This window comes from Falco peregrinus, chromosome 4, assembly GCF_023634155.1.
Source record: "Falco peregrinus isolate bFalPer1 chromosome 4, bFalPer1.pri, whole genome shotgun sequence".
Taxonomy (NCBI): domain Eukaryota; kingdom Metazoa; phylum Chordata; class Aves; order Falconiformes; family Falconidae; genus Falco; species Falco peregrinus.
In genome coordinates, this window is record NC_073724.1 from 102,481,187 (window position 1) to 102,500,909 (window position 19,723).

The 19,723-nt window shown below is 42.9% G+C and overlaps 1 protein-coding gene across 5 annotated transcripts; it reads left to right on the forward strand.

The window, feature by feature from the left end:
- Positions 1-6,921: 6,921 nt before the first annotated feature.
- On the forward strand, positions 6,922-18,068 carry LOC101922114 (gap junction beta-6 protein). 5 transcript variants are annotated; one of them, XM_027789073.2, is made up of 3 exons: positions 6,922-7,137; positions 7,616-7,693; positions 16,245-18,068. In XM_027789073.2, exon 3 carries the CDS (start codon positions 16,267-16,269, stop codon positions 17,056-17,058), a length of 792 nt encoding a protein of 263 aa, XP_027644874.1. In that variant the 5' UTR covers positions 6,922-7,137; positions 7,616-7,693; positions 16,245-16,266; the 3' UTR covers positions 17,059-18,068. The 5 variants fall into 5 exon arrangements, with proteins under 5 accessions (XP_027644874.1, XP_027644866.1, XP_055658843.1 ...); XM_027789065.2 differs by having other exon boundaries at positions 7,619-7,693; XM_055802868.1 differs by having other exon boundaries at positions 6,922-7,133.
- Positions 18,069-19,723: the final 1,655 nt, after the last annotated feature.

The window sequence follows — 19,723 nt, forward strand, 5'->3', positions numbered from 1 at the left end:
GAAAACCTCCGATAACCCTGCAGCAAGGTGACTTGCACATTAGCTTCATTAGCAATTTCTGAAGGAAGTGCAGGGTGCTTGGTATCAGTGTTTTCCCCAAAAGAAAGTCTCTGAAGTCTTTGAAGTGCAGTATGGGTCTGGAAAAGGAACCAACTTTAGACTGTCATTAACATTTTAGAGAAGAACAAAATACTTCACACCAAATAAAGGTAAAAGGCCATAAACACTTTCTTTATGTTAACCATATATGCAGCTATTGTTCTTGCCACAGGGGTGCTTTGCAAGCACAAATGGAAAGGCAGAATGTACATTAAAGGGCAGTCCCCGTTTCTCTTTCTTAACATCTACTCTACACTATAAAAAGCCTCAAGCATTCGTATTTTGTATATATCAGCTCAGTGAATGGAACTATTATCAGAAAGATGCTTTACCAAATGCAGAAGATGGAAGATGTCAAGAAGAGTCTGACACCCGCTAATTCTAGAGCTAATTTTAATGTTATTTTAATTACAATCACGGAGAATGGAATTAAGAGTCTGTGGCCCAGTCCTGTTCTCGTAACATTTTATGAGAGGTTTGGCACCAGTTTTCATGAGAACAGGGCTGGGTGTCATACCTTCATCTACTAGTAATGCAAGAGGTTTTGCCAGTATCTGTATTATCTGTAAAGTCAGATGGCCTTTGTAAATCAAGCAAGTGAGCTGAAGCCAGCAATAGGAGGACCTGCAAAGATGAATTCAAAGCGAGTGCCTTATGTAGGGAAGAGATAGGATGTTAGAGGAATGGGAATATGACTGTGTTGCATTAACTAGAGTATACGGAAGCTGTGTTTCCTGCTCTGCCTACCGTGCTGGATCTTCCTTCAAGAACCATGCTCAGGTTCAGGAGCCTGTAAGAAAAAGAAACAAACTGAAATTCATTTCTAGCTGAAGGAAAAACAGGTTTTGATGAAAAGGAAACTTGTGTGGCCGATTTAAAAAAAAACCAACAAAACAAACACCAAATACTCAGCTCTCCCAAAGTATCTTCCAAGGTTTTTAGGTATTTGAAATCAGTGAAGTCTTGCATATGAAAACCAGAAGGGTCTGAACAAAAATGACCTATGAATACAATGAAACAAAGAGATCCAGAGGAAGGAGGGGCAACACACCCTGAATGTGTTCCCAGGAATACAGAACCCAGCTGTCAGTTGATCACTGAGTGATGGGGATTACACTGGAGAGACAAGCAATCCTTGCTGCACTTTCTTCCAAGGCACAACAAAAAGACAATGTGGGTGAATACTGAGAGTGAAGGTGGGCCAGAAAGGATGATGTGGCCAATGAGGCCTGGTCAATGCAAAGCCAGGAGGGATGTATGCTCACACAAGACGTTGTGCACACTGGACTGACAGCACAGGTAGGGCTGACTTCACCTGTATGCACTGAACTGAAGTGGCTGAGGGGAAGCCTGGGCTCATGGTGTTCATTAGCACAGATGCAGACCTACAACTTGACACACCTACTTTGAAAAACAGTAATTCTCTGCTTGCAGAAGATGCCTACTCCTAGCATTGACATCAAATGGACAGTGGAGCAGAACAGCATAGAAAAGAGGACAAGATATAGCTATATCTCATGTTTCTACCGAATGAAGACAGGGAAATACAGAGGGATAAGTGAAAGAGATCTGGGGAGATTAGAGAATGAAGTGAGAGCCAGAAAGTGCAGGGTCACTGAGAAACCTGAACCATCATCAGAACATTTTAGGTGCAAACAAAACGCTAGAGTATGAGATAAGGTGCAATCAGAGAAGATATCCTTACAGGGGACACAGAAATCTCAAAGGAAGTAAATGGATCCAGGGCAGGGAAAGAAGAAAGCAGAGCCAAGAGTCTAGATGACGCTAGGTAACACACAACAAGGGGAGAGGCTTCTGGATGATACTTTAAAGGAACAGAAAACTGGGTACAGGCAAGTAGTGAAATCAAAGACAAGTGCTGCTGCCTGTGTAGGATTGCTAGACAGAATAGGATAAAAAAATCCCATTATAGGAAGGGTACTCTGGGACACATGGAGCAAGTGAAACGCAAAGCCTTTGGGGGAGCTCAGGAGCAGATTTAGAGGAATCAGCAGGGAGGGTTACTGGGGGACACAGTGGTGAGAACTCCGGGAGGAAAGCTGGAGGCAAGCCCAGGGCTAAAGCCAGGGAAAAGCAGAGGAGAACAGAGAGGGGAGAGGAGGATGAACAAGAGAAGCTCCTTAGGTTGGGGAATAGCTACAAGAACAGTATGAAGAAGCAGGAAGGGAACAGAGGAAACAGCTAGAGGAGATCAGAGACCAGGTCTAAGGAGAAGAGCCGGTTGGTATAGGGGAAGGGGCAGAGGTAGACTGCAGGGGTTAGGAGCCATGAGCCATGCTAGCAGCTGGCAGCAGGAGCTCGCTTATTCAGCAAGTCAGGCAGCAATTAATTAAATCAAGTTAAGCAGTTATCAGTCGGTTAAATCAGGTAACAATGACTCAATTAAGTTGAACTGTGGAACAATGAATTTATTACATCAAACAAGGGAACAACAAACCAATTAAATCAGCTGGAAGCCTCCACGGGTACATCTGGAGCCTGGGCTAGGTGCCACCAGAGCAGGGGACTTGCAGCTGCCTGCTCCAGAGGAAACATCACAACAGCAACTGTGCATCACTGCCTTTCTTGTCCCACTTTGCCCAGAGCAAAGGACACGGCAGACCATAGCTGGCCTGATTAAATATTTGTAATAAACCAAAGGGGTGGAGAGGTAGAAACTGTCAGCTTCCAAATTAGCAATAGCGTTGCAGAAATTACTGGGCTGCCTAACGATGGAGAAAGCTCTGTCTTTCAAATCAAGCAGATTCTAGAGAGCTGGAGCTGTCAGATTAAGAAATTAACTGAGAGGCTTTGATGGGTGCCTGACAATGGTTTAGTCTACCCTACCTAGCATGCAGGAGAGGTCCACATTCCAATGGTGTCCTGGAAGAGCACGGCTATGTACTAAACCAGCTGCCTATGTCCATTTTGAGGTAAAAAGCGCAAATCATATGGATTGGCATGAGTCAGGCTGGTCATGTACTAGCAGTGCTAGGAACCATTTTCATCCCCTTTGGTTGATTCTCCATATCATTTGGGATTGGGATGTTGGGGTTTTTTGCTCCCTACTGTTCCTTCTTCTATCTTCACAGGCAGGGAACATCACTGAAATCACCAAGTTACCTTAACAGGAAAGCACCCTGTATGTTTCTTTTGCGATATTTCATGGATACTCTTAAATGAAAATAAAAAAGGGAAGGTCTAATTGATGATGACAACCTGAGGACAAAAAGATAAGGGAGAAAGCCATTTGCCCTATTATTAAAAGGAAGTGCAATCCTAATTGTTCTGCAAGAGCACCTGTAAGGCCCTTGCAGGGGGGGAAAAGTACTGCTTGTCACAGCAGTACAAATGCTTGAGGAGCTGTAATGGTTAATAAATAGCAGTATTACACGGGCAATCTTTATGATAGTACACGTTGTCATTTAAGTCATTATATTGAAAAGGAAGTGACTCTTCAGCTGTAATTTCTGGCTTCATGAAATTCTAGGACTTGCCGAGAGTGTGCAAGTCAGGGCCGATACAATCCCTGTAGGAATGAATGCTGGCCAGTAAATGAAAGTGAAAATAAAAGCTGAACACAAGCAGCTTCCTGAGCAGCACAAGGATGGGGCTTGATCTGAGATTTAATATATAGTATCAGTGCCCCGTGTATGTTCCCCTAATAAATGTGCCACAGGAGAGAGTGCACTTTGAGACGCACCTGCACAACAGTTTCACGTGGAGTGACTGGACTTCCTTTTCTTTTTCCCCCTCTGAACTGCTAAATAGTCAGAAGGCAGAAAGAGTGAAGTTAGAGATGTGAATGCTTGGAAAGGAACCAGAAATTTTCAGGAAGAAAACCCTCCTGCTTCCAGTCTTCGCTACAATGTTTGAGTAGCAGTCTGCCATGGGAAAACAGAAAAGAAACTTCCTGGTGGATTTTTTTCTCCTCTTTTATCCCTTCTGATTAATAAGAAGACTGAGAGGTTGGATTTGTTTTGTAAAAATCTTTGGTCTAATGAAATGTGTAAAAATGAGGTTAAAATGTCAGACAAAAGTTCTAGTCATCTCAGACTCTGGTTTGATTAATCAGGATGAAAAACTTGACCTACATCAGTATTTTAAAAAGGGTGCTTGTGATTTAAATGCTTTTCCAGAATAGTCAGCCTTGCCTGTGACCTTATAGATGATGATATGCACCACTAAAGAGACTGGCCTTATCCTAGCGCTGGGCTTCATATCTAAAGCTACGCTTGGTCCTCAATATTATGTTGTGACAACTATATTTATTTTCCAAAAGATGTATTTACAAAGATGTTTATTTTTTATCTGCATTATCATGCAAAGCACCTATTAACAGAATTTCTGACCCCTGTAATTTTAATTTTCCCCTTTGTTTACATGCCAATGATAGATGGTTTCTATGTTTATCTGTCTCCTTTTTCTCCCTTTTTACTTAAAAATTATGTCAACAAACAAAATATACTTGTGCACAGCTGCAGCTATTACAGGAGGAGGAGCTGTCTTTCAAAAATAATCAGTTTACATGCATTTATTTCACAGGTTTATCAAACAGTATTTCTTATATGCTGGCTAAATAATACACAAAACATTCCTCATCTGTAAGGGAATAAGTACAATTTAGCTCTGATTATTAAGCAGTCAGTTACTAAACATATTCTGGTTTTTCCCTGTAATTAAAGAGAAAACCCTGTGATTAAAACTAGGAAACCCTTTCTTCTATTCCTTAAATTTCCAGCACTAACATGTCTCATTCTTTCTATCTAGTGTCCCTTGCATCATTACTTATAATCAAAGAGCATGCTGATGTTACCAAGTCAGAGAAGTAGCACTCAACAGACAAGAGAGGAAAAAATTACCCAGCAGAGGAGATGTGACCCCTTGCTCCCCACCACCCATTCACCTGGTGCTCCCCACTATGACTCCAGCTGAAGAACGGCTAGTTTGATATTGTCTTCTGAAACAAAGAACATCACTACTTTCTTTGCTGCCAGAACTGGGTGTTTCTGCCTTGGAATAAACACCAGGTATTGGCCTCCATAACACTCTCCTGAAGGTAGTGCAGTGAAGACTTGATGCAAGGCAGCTCAGAGAGGTCCATGCTGTATCCCTGCCCACGATTCATCTCTTTTAGGTAATTTCACAGTGAGATTCATAGGGTCTTGCCTCCACTAGCTTTTCATAATACTTTTCTTACTGCCAAAATGACCTCTTTTTGGCAGCAAACACAGCCTCAAAAAACAGCATGAAACTCAAAATCCTCTGCTGCAGCTAAATATACCCAATGTTTAAAGTATTTTGACATTGAAATGACAGAGATGGGACACATTTTATTTTATCAAGGTCACTGAATCAAGCTGGAAGGTGACTGGAGAGGTAACACACGTGTTCCAGGTGCCTCTTCTAAAGCTTTTCTTACACTAGGAGATGGGCTTCCCTTTTTGCAAAGTGTAGACGTGTGGCCAGGTCTGGAGTCACCTCCCTTTCTCATACATGAACCTTAAACATCATCTGAACACACAACTCCTGCAGAAGTCAGCAAATGCAGGAAGACTCAGGCCTCAGGCATTTATTGCTTGTCTAGCTCTGTGTAGCATCATATACCTTGGGCCTGGTCCTACTGTTGCTGCAATGAACTGACTACAGCTGCAGCAAGTGCTGGGTCCCCAGTGGATGGGGCATAACTATCGAATGGTCTGAGTTAGGAGCTGGCCCTGCTTTGTTCGGCAGGTTGAACTACAGGCCTCCTGAAATCCCTTCCAACATGAATTTTCTTCCAGTCCTAATGGGCAAGTTCCATGGATTTGAGTGCAAGGGTAAGAAGGAGTGGCAGAGGAAAGATGAGCACCACAGAGACAAGCTAATGTTTAAGCCACAGCTGATGGCAACTTCTTATCTTTCAAGCGTAACATTGAGTTGCCTATACTAGAGGTTTCTACCTCTTCTTCCTGAGCACAAAGATCAGTTAAGCCATTGACTTTTACAGAATATTTTAATGGGATTATTTTTATTCTAGGAAGTAGAGACTTTAAGGGCAGAAGACCTTAGCTAGAAATCGTTTATCATTTGGGACCTTATATTCTAAACAAGTGCAAACACACACATTTTTCACCCAAAGCCTGAGCAAATGTACTGTTGTTGTTGCAGTTGTGTTGTAAGTTTTCTTTGGAAATCAGGTTAAGAGAATCAGAAAACATTTATTTAGGTTGATGTGCATGTGTGCAAAACAGAGAATGCTGTTTTGGGCAGGGATTTTTGAACCCAAAGTAACTTGTTTCCTCAGCAACTGTATTCCTTGGAAACAGAAAACTTTCCAAAATAGGTCTTTCAGCTGACAAATATTTGCAGGTCCATGAAAGCCTGCGAGTTTGCAGGGCACTGCTGCAGCATTTCAATCAGAAACTACTGGCTCTTCCTTCATTTGGCCAGTAATTCCTTATTGATTACCAGGAGAAAAGGCCTGGGTTTTTTCTGTCCTAAGGCCCTTTTGAATACCTGGATTTGACAAGATGGAAATACAACCTTGTTATCTTAAGCAGATACGCATTTGCTCCGAAAAAAAACCACGCAGGTGCTGTTATCTTGATTTCCCCTCCCCTCACGCTCTCCCCCTACAACCACAAACCAGCCCCTGGGCGGCGACCGCCCCCAGGAGGGACCCAAGCCCTCCTGGCCACTCTTCCAGGCTTAGCTTTTATTTTGGCTGTTTCCCCCTCACGTTCAAAGCCCCGATCTCCACACAGCCCCCTCCCCAGGGCACGGCAGCGGGAATGAGCGTCCGGCCCCGCCCCGGGTTTCCCGCCGCCCCCGCGGGCGGCCTGAGGAGCCGGGCGCGGGCAGAGGCGGGCGAGGGGCGGGTTAAAAGCGGCTGCAGGTGAACGGGGAGGGACCTTAAAGCTGCGGGGCGGCGAGGCTGGGGCTGGCCGCGCCTCAGGCACCGCCGGACCCGCGCTGAGCCCGCCACTCGCGGTGCCTAGTCCCGAGAGCTCCCGGCGGGGCTGATCTCCCCTGCAGCTGCGGGTGCTGCTGAGGCAGGTGAGGGGCGCGGTGGGGGAGGCGAACCGGCAGCTCCTCAGGTGGCGGGAGCGGCCGTTCCCGCGCGTCCTCCATGAGGAGAGGGCCCGCTGGCGGAAGGGGCGGGGGGCGCTGCGCGGCGGGGCAGGCCGAGCCCGCTGTTCCCCCCTGTAGCTGCAGCCACCGCTACACTTGTTGCACTGCATTACGGGGCCGGGGCCCACCGCGGCGGAGCCGGGAACCGTGGCGGCGCTGCCCGCCGCGGGGAGGGAGCGGGGGCCGCCCGCGAAGGCGGGCCGGGGCCGGTGGCGGGGCGCAGCGCCAGCCCCGCGCCATCTGGGAGCTCTCGGCTCTGCTTCCTGAGCTTCAGCGTGAAGGGGGTGCCTGAACACTGCGACTGGTTTTGGTTGGGAATACTCTTGTGTCTTAACTATGCGTTTAACATCTAACAGTTTCTTCTTTTTTTTTTTCTTTTTTTTTCTAATTCACCTTCTACTAGCAGCTCTTTGTAAGCACGTTATGTGAAGTACCTGACTGGCTAAAACACCAAGCAAAATAAGGGCTTCTGAAACTACAGGTAATTTGTGACACGCCTAGTGATGTTAAGAGAGCTGCATGACGGTAAACAGCTTGCATCAGTAAAACTGACAGGTCCTGTGAGTGTCTGATCACGCACTGGAAACATTCCTCAGAATTACAGGGGGAATAGAAAATGAGAGGTGTGAGTCAGAAATAAATGTATTTCGGAGTATCAGGGCTGGATAAGATCGTGCAAGGAATGAGTACTCAAGCCCTTAAATAAAGGCAAGGGACGTGCTGGAGTATGGGCAGGAGTGCTTGCTGAGCTAGCAGCAGTAGCTGGTATCTGACACTTTCTGTGGCATGCTGGGCATGGCTGGTTTTCCCATCATTGAGTTTTTTCTAGATTGGATGTTACTCTTGCAGTCTCTTCTGTTGGGAGGATCTCTCTTTTCCCCCCAGTAGAAGAATTTCTTTTTCTTTTCTTTTGCTCCATTACTTTTTACTGTGTAGCTTGGAAATACCCTTAAGAGAACAAGCAAAGGGTTGAAAGAAGGAAGTGGCCTTTTGTCTTAAGAATGCTCTTCTAACCTAGTTTTTTGTGACTTTGATTAGTGGCTGTGGCCTGTGTGAAATAGTATGAGGGCTTGGGCCCAGATCCTGTTTGGGATTACTGTGATGTACGTGTGTGCACTGAGTCGAGAGCAGAATAAAATATATTTTCATCCTTGATTTTGTTAAAAATCTTTCACTTTTTAAAGAAGTTTTATGTGGTTTCTAGTATCTCTTGTTCTCCACTGTTCAGCCTGGATACCCTGCTTGCCACATACTTAAACTGGAAGAGCCCCAGTGGAAAAGCAGGAGGCAGAAGAATGCGCATGTGTTTGTGTTAGGTTTAGCTTAGAGGAAAAAAGGCAATGGAGGGCCAAGCCTCAGTCTGGAAGAAGGCGGTACCTCCATGTGTTGACTGTGTGTTGCGATGTAATTTTCTAGGTGGGATTTCTAACAGGTTTGCAGAACCATGAGGTTATACCTCTACTGCATGTTTCTGGGAGACTTCAGTCCCCAGAACTGTCAGTCTCATAGTTGGTAGAAGGTTTATGCATCATAGAGCTTAAAAACGGAACAGTAAAGTCATAAACTGAAATATTTCTCTGGAGGTATTAATTCTGCCCTGACAGGGCTAGTTCTCTCAACTTTCTGAAGCTTGGGCCTGACTCTTTTGCTGTTTGCATCCCAGGTAGATTACTTGGGCAACCTCATTTATTTTGTGCAGAAAGTAATTGTACAGTGAAAAAGATTTAGCAGACTATCTCAGTAGCTGGAAAGTTAGCAGGACTTTGAGATGTGTGTATGAGTTCTTAATAACAGTCATTGCATAAGCTCATTTGGTGCCTGTGAGTAAAGAGGATTCTTTGTGTTGCTCGTGAACAGCTCCAGTGAAATCGGTAGTCCCAGAAACTGCATGAAACAAGAGCATGGGCCAAATCTTTGCTTTTTCTTTTGATGTTTTACCTTGTTCTGTTCCTCACTGCTTTTGTTTTTTAATGATGACTGATGAGTTATCTGAAAGGAGAACTGTGACTCTCGCCTGGCTACACACCAGTTTGTCTAAGGAAAAGCTTGAAGTGATGATATATGAGAAGAGATAATGTGCTGTCAAAACAAGGAATGTGGAAAAATAGAAACGCATCTCCTGTTAGGTGATAAAAGAAACCTGAAAACTAATTCTATTCCTTATCTCGTACAAATGTTTCTTCCTGTAATAGATACTTTTGTAAAAAAGGAAAAAATTGTTTTTTGTCTTTACTTTTGATTTAAAAAAATTATAACAAAATACACACTAAAGGAAAAGCTGCACTGCAGTATAAAATCTTAGTGTTTATAAATGTATCAACATTTATAAATTAATTAGCATTTCCAAAAAGGTGCAAGTTCTGTGTGTGTTTGAAAGAGATAGTGACTTGCCAGTTCTGTGGGAAATGTTACATTGAAGTGGGAGTGGGCAGATTTGTAGAGGGGATGTAGATGTTTTCCTAGGTCTAGGCGAGGGGAAGTAGGAATTAACAGGTTAAGAAAAAAAAGAAATACATTAAAATTTTATAACAAAGGTTGCTATTTTCATGACTGGGAGCAGGGCATAGTATATATAAAACTATTTAAAATATGGGAAGAAGGCCACTTGCATCAGTGAAAACATAGGGCTCACAAATCTGGCTTTCTTTCAAAGAGAGAAATCTAAAGCACACTTTGAAGGAAAGATTTATAGGGGGGAAAATGGCTGAGAGGGGCCAAATTCTAGTAGGACTTGTGCGGTCTTGTTATGCCCTCAAGTGTGACTGGCACTTCTGATTTCCTGTTCTCCATAAGTGGAGTGAATTTTGTGCAGAGATGTTCTGGTGGATGGCAATCCTCTGGTTACAATTGCAGGCTAGTGAAGTAGCTATGGGTATTTCCAAATATGCCTGGAAAATGACTTAAAACTCATGTAGGGGCATGAATATGGGACAGTCATAAGGGGGGTCATAGTGGGTGGAACTGAACCCTTAATGCTGTTGAATTGAACTAGAACACTTTTTTTTTAACGTTTAACTAAATATATATTGGGTCTCAATCTGTTGTGTTAAGGGCTGTCTCTGGGTTTCACACCAGGTTTAATTAGAGTAAAGAATGCCCTCTGTTTTCATGAACTTGAGTAGAAGAAAAGTACAATGCTTGCAGTGTTCAGATCTGCAACTGTCAGAGGTTTCCTGTTCCTCATTAGTCTTTGCCTGTTCTTGTGTCAAATCAGATATACTGTAATCTCTCTGTCATAGCTTTTCTGTTATCCAGTTTCCACTCTGATCTGGAGATAGGTGTTCAGAACAAAGTTTAAGAGCTACTAGAGAGAACTGCACATGCTTTTGTGATTGTTAGACTGCTCTTTTGATCTTTATTCAACTTTTTAGGAAAGAAGTTGTTGATATTTCAGAGTGTTCCAGCTGCATGCTTCTTGAAGTTCTTAATATACTGCTGTAAAATGAAAATAGCTGGAAGCTGTCTGTAATAGTGAAATTAAAGGATTTTGGTTGCCAAAGTCTAAGTTCAAAGCTGCATCTTCTTACAGTTTGAACTCTGCATTAAAGATACACCAGTGTAGGGAGCTGTATTCTTTTTCAGGTAGCAGGAATATTCTAGAAAACTGAATTCAAGCTCTGTACTTCTGACTTTGAACTGATACTTGTCTGTCTTGGTCCACTGATAACAAAGTATGAGTCTGTGAAGCCTGTAATTGTAGTGGAGCATTTCAGAACAGCCCTGTGAGATGGTGAGATTTTGTTATCCCCACTTTAATGTCTGGGAAACTGAGGCATGGGGCAGACTGATAAATTAGCTAGGAAGTCTGAGAGAGTTAGCACGTAATTGCTGTAGCCTGTATGCCAGCCTTTCTTGGTGAAATAAAAGGATGCTGTCTTTGGAAGGCATTAACCTGTATTTATTAGAAGCTTCCTTGGTGCAGTCTTGGCAATGCTGCTGTTCTTGTGGTACAGCACTAAAACTAACTCGGCAATGGGAATAATAAAATCTACATGCTAGCAATTAAGCACTTGCTGTTTTGCTTAGCCATAAACTAGACCCCAGGTTGACAGCATGAGGTGTGCCAATAGAAAGCTGCTGAAATCCAGATATGTATTTTTCAAATCTGGATATGAAAGCACATATACAGCTCTAAGACACCTTGATGCTGGTTATCAGCCCTTATATGAGCTAGTGTTCCCAGTGTAACTTTAGATCAAGACCTGAAGGGAGGGCTGTATTGGCAGTGCCTCTTCTTGAATGGGACTTATAGATGTTCCTATAGCATAAGTAAATATTGTTATACTTGTTAATGACTACTTTATATGCTTGATAATATCCTATAGCAGCAAGCACAATGCTGTGTACGTGAAAGGAACTTCTGTTGTTTTTACCTTCGCTGTATTCTAGTTGTGGTTTGCTGAAGCTGTGGATTTAACCATTGACTAATGATTTCCCAGTGTAACAGTCTCTCACTGAGTGAAAAAAGTGTCTGTTAATGATCTGTACTCGTAAACACAGGAGCTTAATGATAATTGTCCTCAGTGGTGTGAATTGCAGGGATTTGCACTGGGTGTATGCACTGTGCTGTGATTGCAGTTTAATGTAGGCTTATGGGAGCTAGCTTTGAAGTAGAAGGCTGTCTAGCCATGGCAGCGCAGAGCTCAAACAACTGCCTAGAAGCTGGAGAACTACAGAAACGGTTAAGCTGTTGTTCTTCCCTTGCTGCTGCCTAGCCTAGTGAAAAAAACAAAACAACAAACAAAACAAAAGCCCAAACCAAAAAAACTGCTTATGTGCCTCTCTACGTGTGTGTGGTCATATAGAACAATTTTCCTTGTAGCTCACCTTTCAGTGGAGTATGGTGATCTTTTATGATAGTTTATAACTCCTACTGTAACAGCCGTATACTATTGAGATCCTCTGATTGTTTAAATTCAACAAGAAGGTTCAGCTGGTAGCATAAGAGACCTATGCCCATTGCAACTTTTTTTTTAATGTAATGCTTTAAGATAATACACTGCCATGATAAAATGGGTTCTAAATGCTGTTTCTCAGCCTTGTTGACTTCAGTTATCTTCTGTCTTTCCCAGCTTCTTCCTTTATAACCAGTCTCTATCCTCATTCCTACTTTACTTTTTTTCACAAAATATTCACATAAGCTTTGATGTCTTTAACTTATTCTTGTACTGTGCAGTACTTCTGAGATGAGCACAGCAGGTAAGTTACTTCTGTAGGCATTTAGCTGGATTTGCTCACATAGAAATAGAATCTGGACTGGCTCTATGAAAACAAGCGTTACTACCCATTAAAAGGAAGTAGCTTTTCTGCTTTCTTCTCCTTTGGTCAGCAAGACAGTTAATATTCTACTTGCTAGTAAAAAGGTCTTAAGAGTAAGTATTTGGAAGAAAGATAACCTATGATCATGGGTCAACATCCTAGCTTTTGAGTAAGTTAGGAGTAAATGAGCCATCACATGAGTACAGATAGCCCAAACTTGATGTTTAGCTGGAGTTATCTGCACTGACAGCTTAATAGTGTGAAGGACCATACTAAACTTAAATTCTGCTTGGGTCGCTGCATCTGTTTTATTGGAGAGAGGTGGGCACTTCAGCAGTCCCTGAATTACCTTCGTTAGAGCTCCTAAATTGCATTCATGAGAGCTGTTTAAAGCCAGCTAGTAGGAAACATTGGTGCCAAAGTATTTGGATGGAATTCAGGCTGCCTGAATATGATCCTACAGTCTTAATTGTGCCACCTTTCAGTGAGAAGATTGTGAGACTTTAGTGGTATCTGATCAGTGCCTGTATCACTCTGGAGTATCCCAGAAGTCATATGACTTTCCACCAGCATAAAAATGAGCCTGAGAGGCCACGAGGGTACAGGCAGAAGGGGCAAAGGCTGATGACTACCTTGGCAAGCAGCAGGAAGAATATGGGATGGTGGCAGGAAGAGCTGAAGAGATAGTTGGAGTATTTGGAAAGGTAGGTGGGAATGGGGAAGAGGGCGGGGTTTGGGCAGGTACAGAAGACAAAGGCACTTCTGGAAAGGACAGGAAAAGTTGCTAGGAGGTGCAGGGTGAGAGGCTGCTTCTACAAAGTGTGGTGGCTTCTACATTGATCCACATACAGACATGCTTTTGCTAGAATTGAAGCACTGTGTTTTGGCTTAGCAAGCACAGTATACTCTCAAAGGAGATGGAGCAAATCAGATTAAGAGTAGTTTCATGATGTATTGTCCTTGGCAATAAAGCTTTGCCAGCCCCTCTTCCCCACCGACTACTTGTTCTTACCTGTGCTTTGCAATTTGCAGCCTGTGTTTTTTAAATGAAGTTGTACTTCTCAGATGCCTTGTGGGTCTGTGCTGTAAAGCAGGTTGAATTGGGTTGGTTTTAAAGGGAAAAAAACCCAACCAAACAACAAAATATATTAGTACTGGGAATAACTTGAACAAGCCACCTGGTTTATAATGCACTCCCACAAAGTTGCAGGGAGATGGAGAACTGCAGTGTGACCTCAGGAGCAAACAATGATGGGAAGCATCTTGAGCTATGCCACTGAAGACAAGGTGCCCTTTAACTACACCCTGAGGCATTCATATTTTGAATCCCCTTCTGCACAGGGCGATAAGGAGTGATTGCATGTGGAAACAAATGCTTGTGAAGTTGTGGTAACAGGAAGGCGGCAGTATTGGTATACAGCAGGAGGTGAAGCTAAGAAACAGGGCTTATGAGGAGGGGATACACGGGTTCCACTTCTCAGCCTTTCACACTGTAAGGAGGTGGCTGACAGGCATGAAGAAGGAACAATGACTGAGGGAATGAAATGCAAGGTGTCTGGTGGAATTAAAGGATGTGTGAATGTTTTTTGTAATACCAGTTTACATGGTGCCAGTCTTCTACAGGATTGATTTTTTCAGATGTGCAGAAGTATTTCTACTCATTCTTAGTTGTAGTGTCACTTTAAGTACTGTAATTGCAATGTGTGTGTAATGGTGTTTTTATTACTGTTCTCTGTTACTAATAAGGTTGTGACTATTCTGTTTAACGTACAGTGATCTCTAAAGCAAATCCTGAAAGAAAGGCTGGTCTGATTGATGAAAAATCAGAAGGGGGGTAGGGGGTGGAAGGGGATGGAAACAAATATTTGGAAATCTGGCTGGTATGTTTTGTAAGTACCTCTGGTATTAAGAGTCTATCTGTTTTCAGACAGATACAGAGGTAATATAGCACACAAAGTCTGCACCCTGAAGGAGGCTCTGGAATGGTTCTCTAATCCAAAAGAAAATCTTGCCCCCTCCTCTCCTTGGCTTTATTTCCTGATGTATAACCCCACATAGTCAACCAGCATGATCTGAGGGAAATGTAGTTTATGGAACCAGTGAAGGTACCTTACACTTTCACTCCAGTAACTCAAAAAAAAAAAGACGACAAAAAAACCCAAAAAAACAAACCCCCAACTTTGCATATAACTAAAACAAGAATTTCAGATAATTAATGTCCTCATTTTCTCTGAATAGTTGTGTACTTCAATGATCTGTATTATTGTGACTTACTGATTATATATATAAACTGCTGTAAACCAGAAAGGTTTTGACATTACTCAGAATGGGAGCGCGACACAGAAGACAACTGCAAAGAAATGTCTTCATTTTCTTCCTTGTGCAATGTGACCTAGCTCAGAGTTATGAAAATCATAAAAGTTCTGTCACATGATGGATATGATGGCCTCTGCGCCGGTGGTTGCTCTTCTACCTAGAAACCTTGAAAATGTGGTTTTACTGCCCTGTGCTGTAAATGCCGAAGAAAGATCATCTCTGAGATGCAAACAACTTGACAAATTGAGAAATAAAAACCTTCATGAGGAATTTCAGAACAAAGATCTGTGAGCACTTTTAGAGGGTCCTGGCTGATAGGGATGAGAAATGCTGGCTTCTTGAATTCAGAATAGCTTGCAAACTAACTTTGTGTAAGTCCATCTGAAGCAGAGGGGTGGGGGGAGGTGGGCTGAAATTCCTCTGAATGCCATCTGTAAAAGGCTGTTTGTGGAAGCTGCGCAAACCCAGGCAACTGTGGTGTTCCTGGGGAGGTATGTGGTATATCCATTACAGTCGTAGTACGTTGAAACTCACCTACTGGAAACTATATGCTTCTCTTGAAGTCTCAGCTGCTGCAGGTATGTCTGAACTATTAAAAGTGTTGACTTCAGCACTCTCCCAGCCTCTGAAATGTCTCCCCTATTCTAGGAGTAATGCAGTCTGTGTTACAGGGAAGGGGGGAGGGAAATCATCTGACAGGCATTGACGAGGGAGTCTTTGTCTAATTACTCTAGCGTCTCTGTAGCTGGTGGAGAGAAATGCAATTTTGGGATGAATCTTTAAGCACTGATTTTAAACATCCAACGGAGAATGACAGAGGCTTCACCTTCATTGCCACAAGCTATTCTGGAATTTGCTTCAACTGACAATATAGGTCCCTACGGCCACATTTTTTAAAATTGTGAATGCAGGTTATCCAGACCTGCCCATGGAAGGTTCTTCAAAGTCTGTCTGTTGCTGGAATGTTCTCATGAAAATGTTATTTACACTCTAAAGCTAAGGATGGGCCAACTTGGCTTAATTTATATAGGAATTCTAGCTGTCCCAACACTTCATTTATTTATTTTTAACATAACACCTACCTTACTTTTGGCTGATGTCATCTAATTTTGTTACTGTTATCAAAATACTAGAAGTTGTAGCTTTTAATTTAAGGCTGTTTTCATCAGTTTCCCCATCTGCTTTTCCTACTTAATGTGGCTAATAGTTTTCAGTTGGCAAATGCACCTAGAAGCCGAGTGAAAGTGATACCATGTAAGTAACAAAATATTACCTCCTGATATGTGATTAGATTATTATTTATGACAGCTTGTAGGTAAGCCCACTGTGTTGCCAAAATGTAACCACAGCCAATGGATGTGTTGCAGTTATGTGATACTGCCTTTATTTTATACCGTGTGCCTGATGGTCTTTGTTTTCTGTTGTGATTAATCTTAGTTTTCTTTGTCTTCTCTTAGGTCAGAGGATTAAAGCAAGACAATGGACTGGGGAGCTCTGCATACCATTTTAGGAGGCGTAAATAAACACTCCACCAGTATTGGGAAGATATGGCTCACAGTCCTGTTCATCTTCCGTATCATGATCCTGGTTGTGGCTGCAGAGAGAGTCTGGGGAGATGAACAGGATGACTTCATCTGCAACACTCTGCAACCTGGTTGCAAGAATGTTTGCTACGATCACTTTTTCCCCATCTCTCATATTAGACTCTGGGCTCTGCAGCTGATCTTTGTTTCCACACCTGCGTTGCTGGTGGCCATGCATGTAGCTTACAGGAGGCATGAGAAGAAAAGGCAGTTCAGAAAGGGAGACCAGAAATGTGAATACAAGGACATTGAAGAAATCAGAAAACAGAGGTTTCGTATTGAGGGCTCCTTGTGGTGGACATACACTAGCAGCATCTTCTTCAGACTGGTCTTTGAAGCAGTCTTCATGTATGCGTTTTATTTCATGTACGATGGGTTCAGAATGCCTCGGTTAATGAAGTGTAATGCTTGGCCCTGCCCCAACACAGTAGACTGCTTTGTTTCTCGACCTACTGAAAAGACGGTGTTTACTATTTTCATGATTGCTGTGTCCAGCATTTGCATTCTTTTAAATGTGGCTGAGTTATGCTACTTACTGACAAAATTTTTCCTCAGAAGGTCTAAAAAAGCTGGAAATTCAAAACATCATCCCAACCATGAGAATAAGGAAGAAACCAAACAAAATGAAATGAACGAGTTAATATCTGATAGCTGTCAGAACACAGTTATAGGATTTTCAAGTAGCTAAGGTGGTGTAAATGCTGGTGTTCACTCTTTTTGGAGTGAATGTTCTGTTTAAAGGCTGCAAGTGAAATTTGTTATATAAAACAATTTCAGTTGGGTGAGACTGATACATAGTGTCAGGTGTCAAGTATGCACATGTCTGAAAAAATCAGGGCAGCCTAAACATGTGAAAATGGCATGAGGTTTAAATAGGAAATGGTATCTTCCTATGAGTACCCTTACAAACTGACTATGACAAGTGGGAAACCCACTAATACCTTCATGCTGACAACAGCTCCTGAAAACTACATGCAACAGCGATAAAAACAAAATTCTTTCCAAGCTAGATATTCTAGTATTACAAGATGTTTTGTAATAGTGATAGTTTTTACTTGTGAACTGACAATTAAAATATTTTTTCTAAAGTCTAAGATTCCATGTGACTTAAGGTGTTATAGTACACAACTGACTGTATATTGTTTCTTCACCAGGCATATGCAGATGAACCCTGTAATACCGTATCCATAGGGAGGAGATGGCGATAGGCTACATCTCTACAGCTTTGCAAGCGCTGCTTGAGTCTGGACAGGTGGCTTGGGACACTTGCATACACACTGTGGGCTGTAGGGAAGTTGTGTGGAAGCCTACCATGTGTAGCACGGCTGACTGAGGTAGCTAGGTCCCAAGTGCAAAGTCATGCCTAAAGCCAGCATGACAATATAGGTACAGTCTGAGTAGACATGCTATAAACATCTAGCAGACCTGGTAATCTTATTGCTCTTTTAATTGCATACTGCCACTTCTATAGCAACTTACACAACTTTATGTAAATGTTTATTTCTCTGATGTACTAGCTGTATTTGTTTCTTTATGCTATATCACATCATGGAACTTTTTTGGTTTTGATTTGTTTGCTTTTATTGTGGTAGACTGGTGCTGTTACAAAACTAGGGGCTCTTTGGTTTGAAGGACATGGAGAGGTACCACTGGAAACAGAACAAGTCTTCTGAATAAAAGGCAAATACTTTAACCTTTCTCAGTGAAGTGAGAGTCTATCTGTGAATGCTAGTGAGGTCTTAAGCAAGGCAAATGCTTATGACAAATTGTTTTCAAGCAGGGGCTGTATGTCCAATGTGCACATAGCCCGTACACAGCCCTCGTTCCCAGCCAGAGCACCTATGCCCTAGTTCTGTTGTCCATACTCTGATGGAGGTACGCACGTAACTCTTGAGGGCACGGGGGTGTGTGTCTGGGGGAGGGGTTGAAAGCCAGGGATCCTGAAAGTCAGAGGCGGGTGTAGTACAAAGCCTTAGTTACAGTGTCTTGTGTGTGTTTCCTATTTTGGATCACTTCTCACCGTGATAAAAATGTCATGGACATGCTGACCTCATCAAACTTGCTCTTTCTTTTTTCACGCTGGTCCAGATGGATTAGCCTCATTGTATTTTGTATCGTGGAGCTGTTTCAAGGGGTATAACAAAGTGCAGGTAGCCCTAGGAAGAGAGATTACACTCGGCATGGTTTTCTTTCTGCTGTTGTGTCACACTTTTTTTTGTAGCAGGTGTGAGCACAGCTTTGTGTGTGTCCGTGCTGTAAGTGGGTTTGGGCTGGTTGGTTGGCTTATGTGTGACCAGCAGAACCCTAACAGGGTACAGGCACCCGCAACAGGAGAGAGAAAATACCCAGAGTCAGCTCTGTCCCTGTGTGAGGGCCTAAGCTGAGCCCTGTCATTTATCTATTCTCTTCCACTGGCAAACTCCTGATTTTTCCTGCCTTCACAGCACATTTTCTTTTTTAATTGCTGTTGTGAAAAGAAATCACTGCTAGTCTTCCGAACGTATCTACCAGCAAGCTCGAGGAAAAAATACACACAAAACTGTATATTAGTGTGCGTGTGGTGTTCTCTCTGCAGACTGAAAATACAAGCAGAAGTGAAAAGAGCTATAAAAGTTTGCCTTTGTAGGTGATGCTCAGGGTGGCCTCGTCACGGCTTCCACTCCAGGCTCCACGTCCCGCTTTGGCAATGGTTTAAATCTTTACTTAATGGAGCTGCTCCCTTAGGGTCAGGAAGGTGGGTGCTCAGGCTCTGCCTCACCAGATCACTTGCCAGTCTGCCCAGGGGCAAACACCGAGGGCTCAGGCCTTGTGCTGTGCAGGTCCCGGGGAGCGGAGACACAGCTGCTTCTGTTCCAGAGCTGTGTTTCACCCAGCAACTCAAGCTATGGACTTTCATCCAGGGCATGCTGCGAATCACATACTGCATAGGGAATACAAATGGAGATCAGTTAATGATTATGCCTGATCATGTCTCACCACTTCTAGTGATCAAATTAAAATAGCCCTACGCTGAATGTCAATAAACCTGGAAAACACCTTAAGGCAGATAGGTTTTCCTCACATGGAGGAGCGATAGTTTTTCTTGGTCTGTGATAGAAGTGTAGACCTGCTAAACCCCAACCGGGGATATGACAGTAGCTCTCTATATGGTATTTTCGTTTCCTTCTTACAAGTTTTCAACAGTGGTTTTTATTCCAGCAGTTGGATTTTTCTGGAAGGGCAGCTCCGTGTCTGTTGTTATTTGAAGCGTGGCTAGGTGGATGAAGCTTAAATGAAGAAATTGGGCTTATGTGGTCCTTTGTGCGTGGCCAAGCTGCAAATGGCTTTGGGTTGGTTGGATGTCTCCTACATGG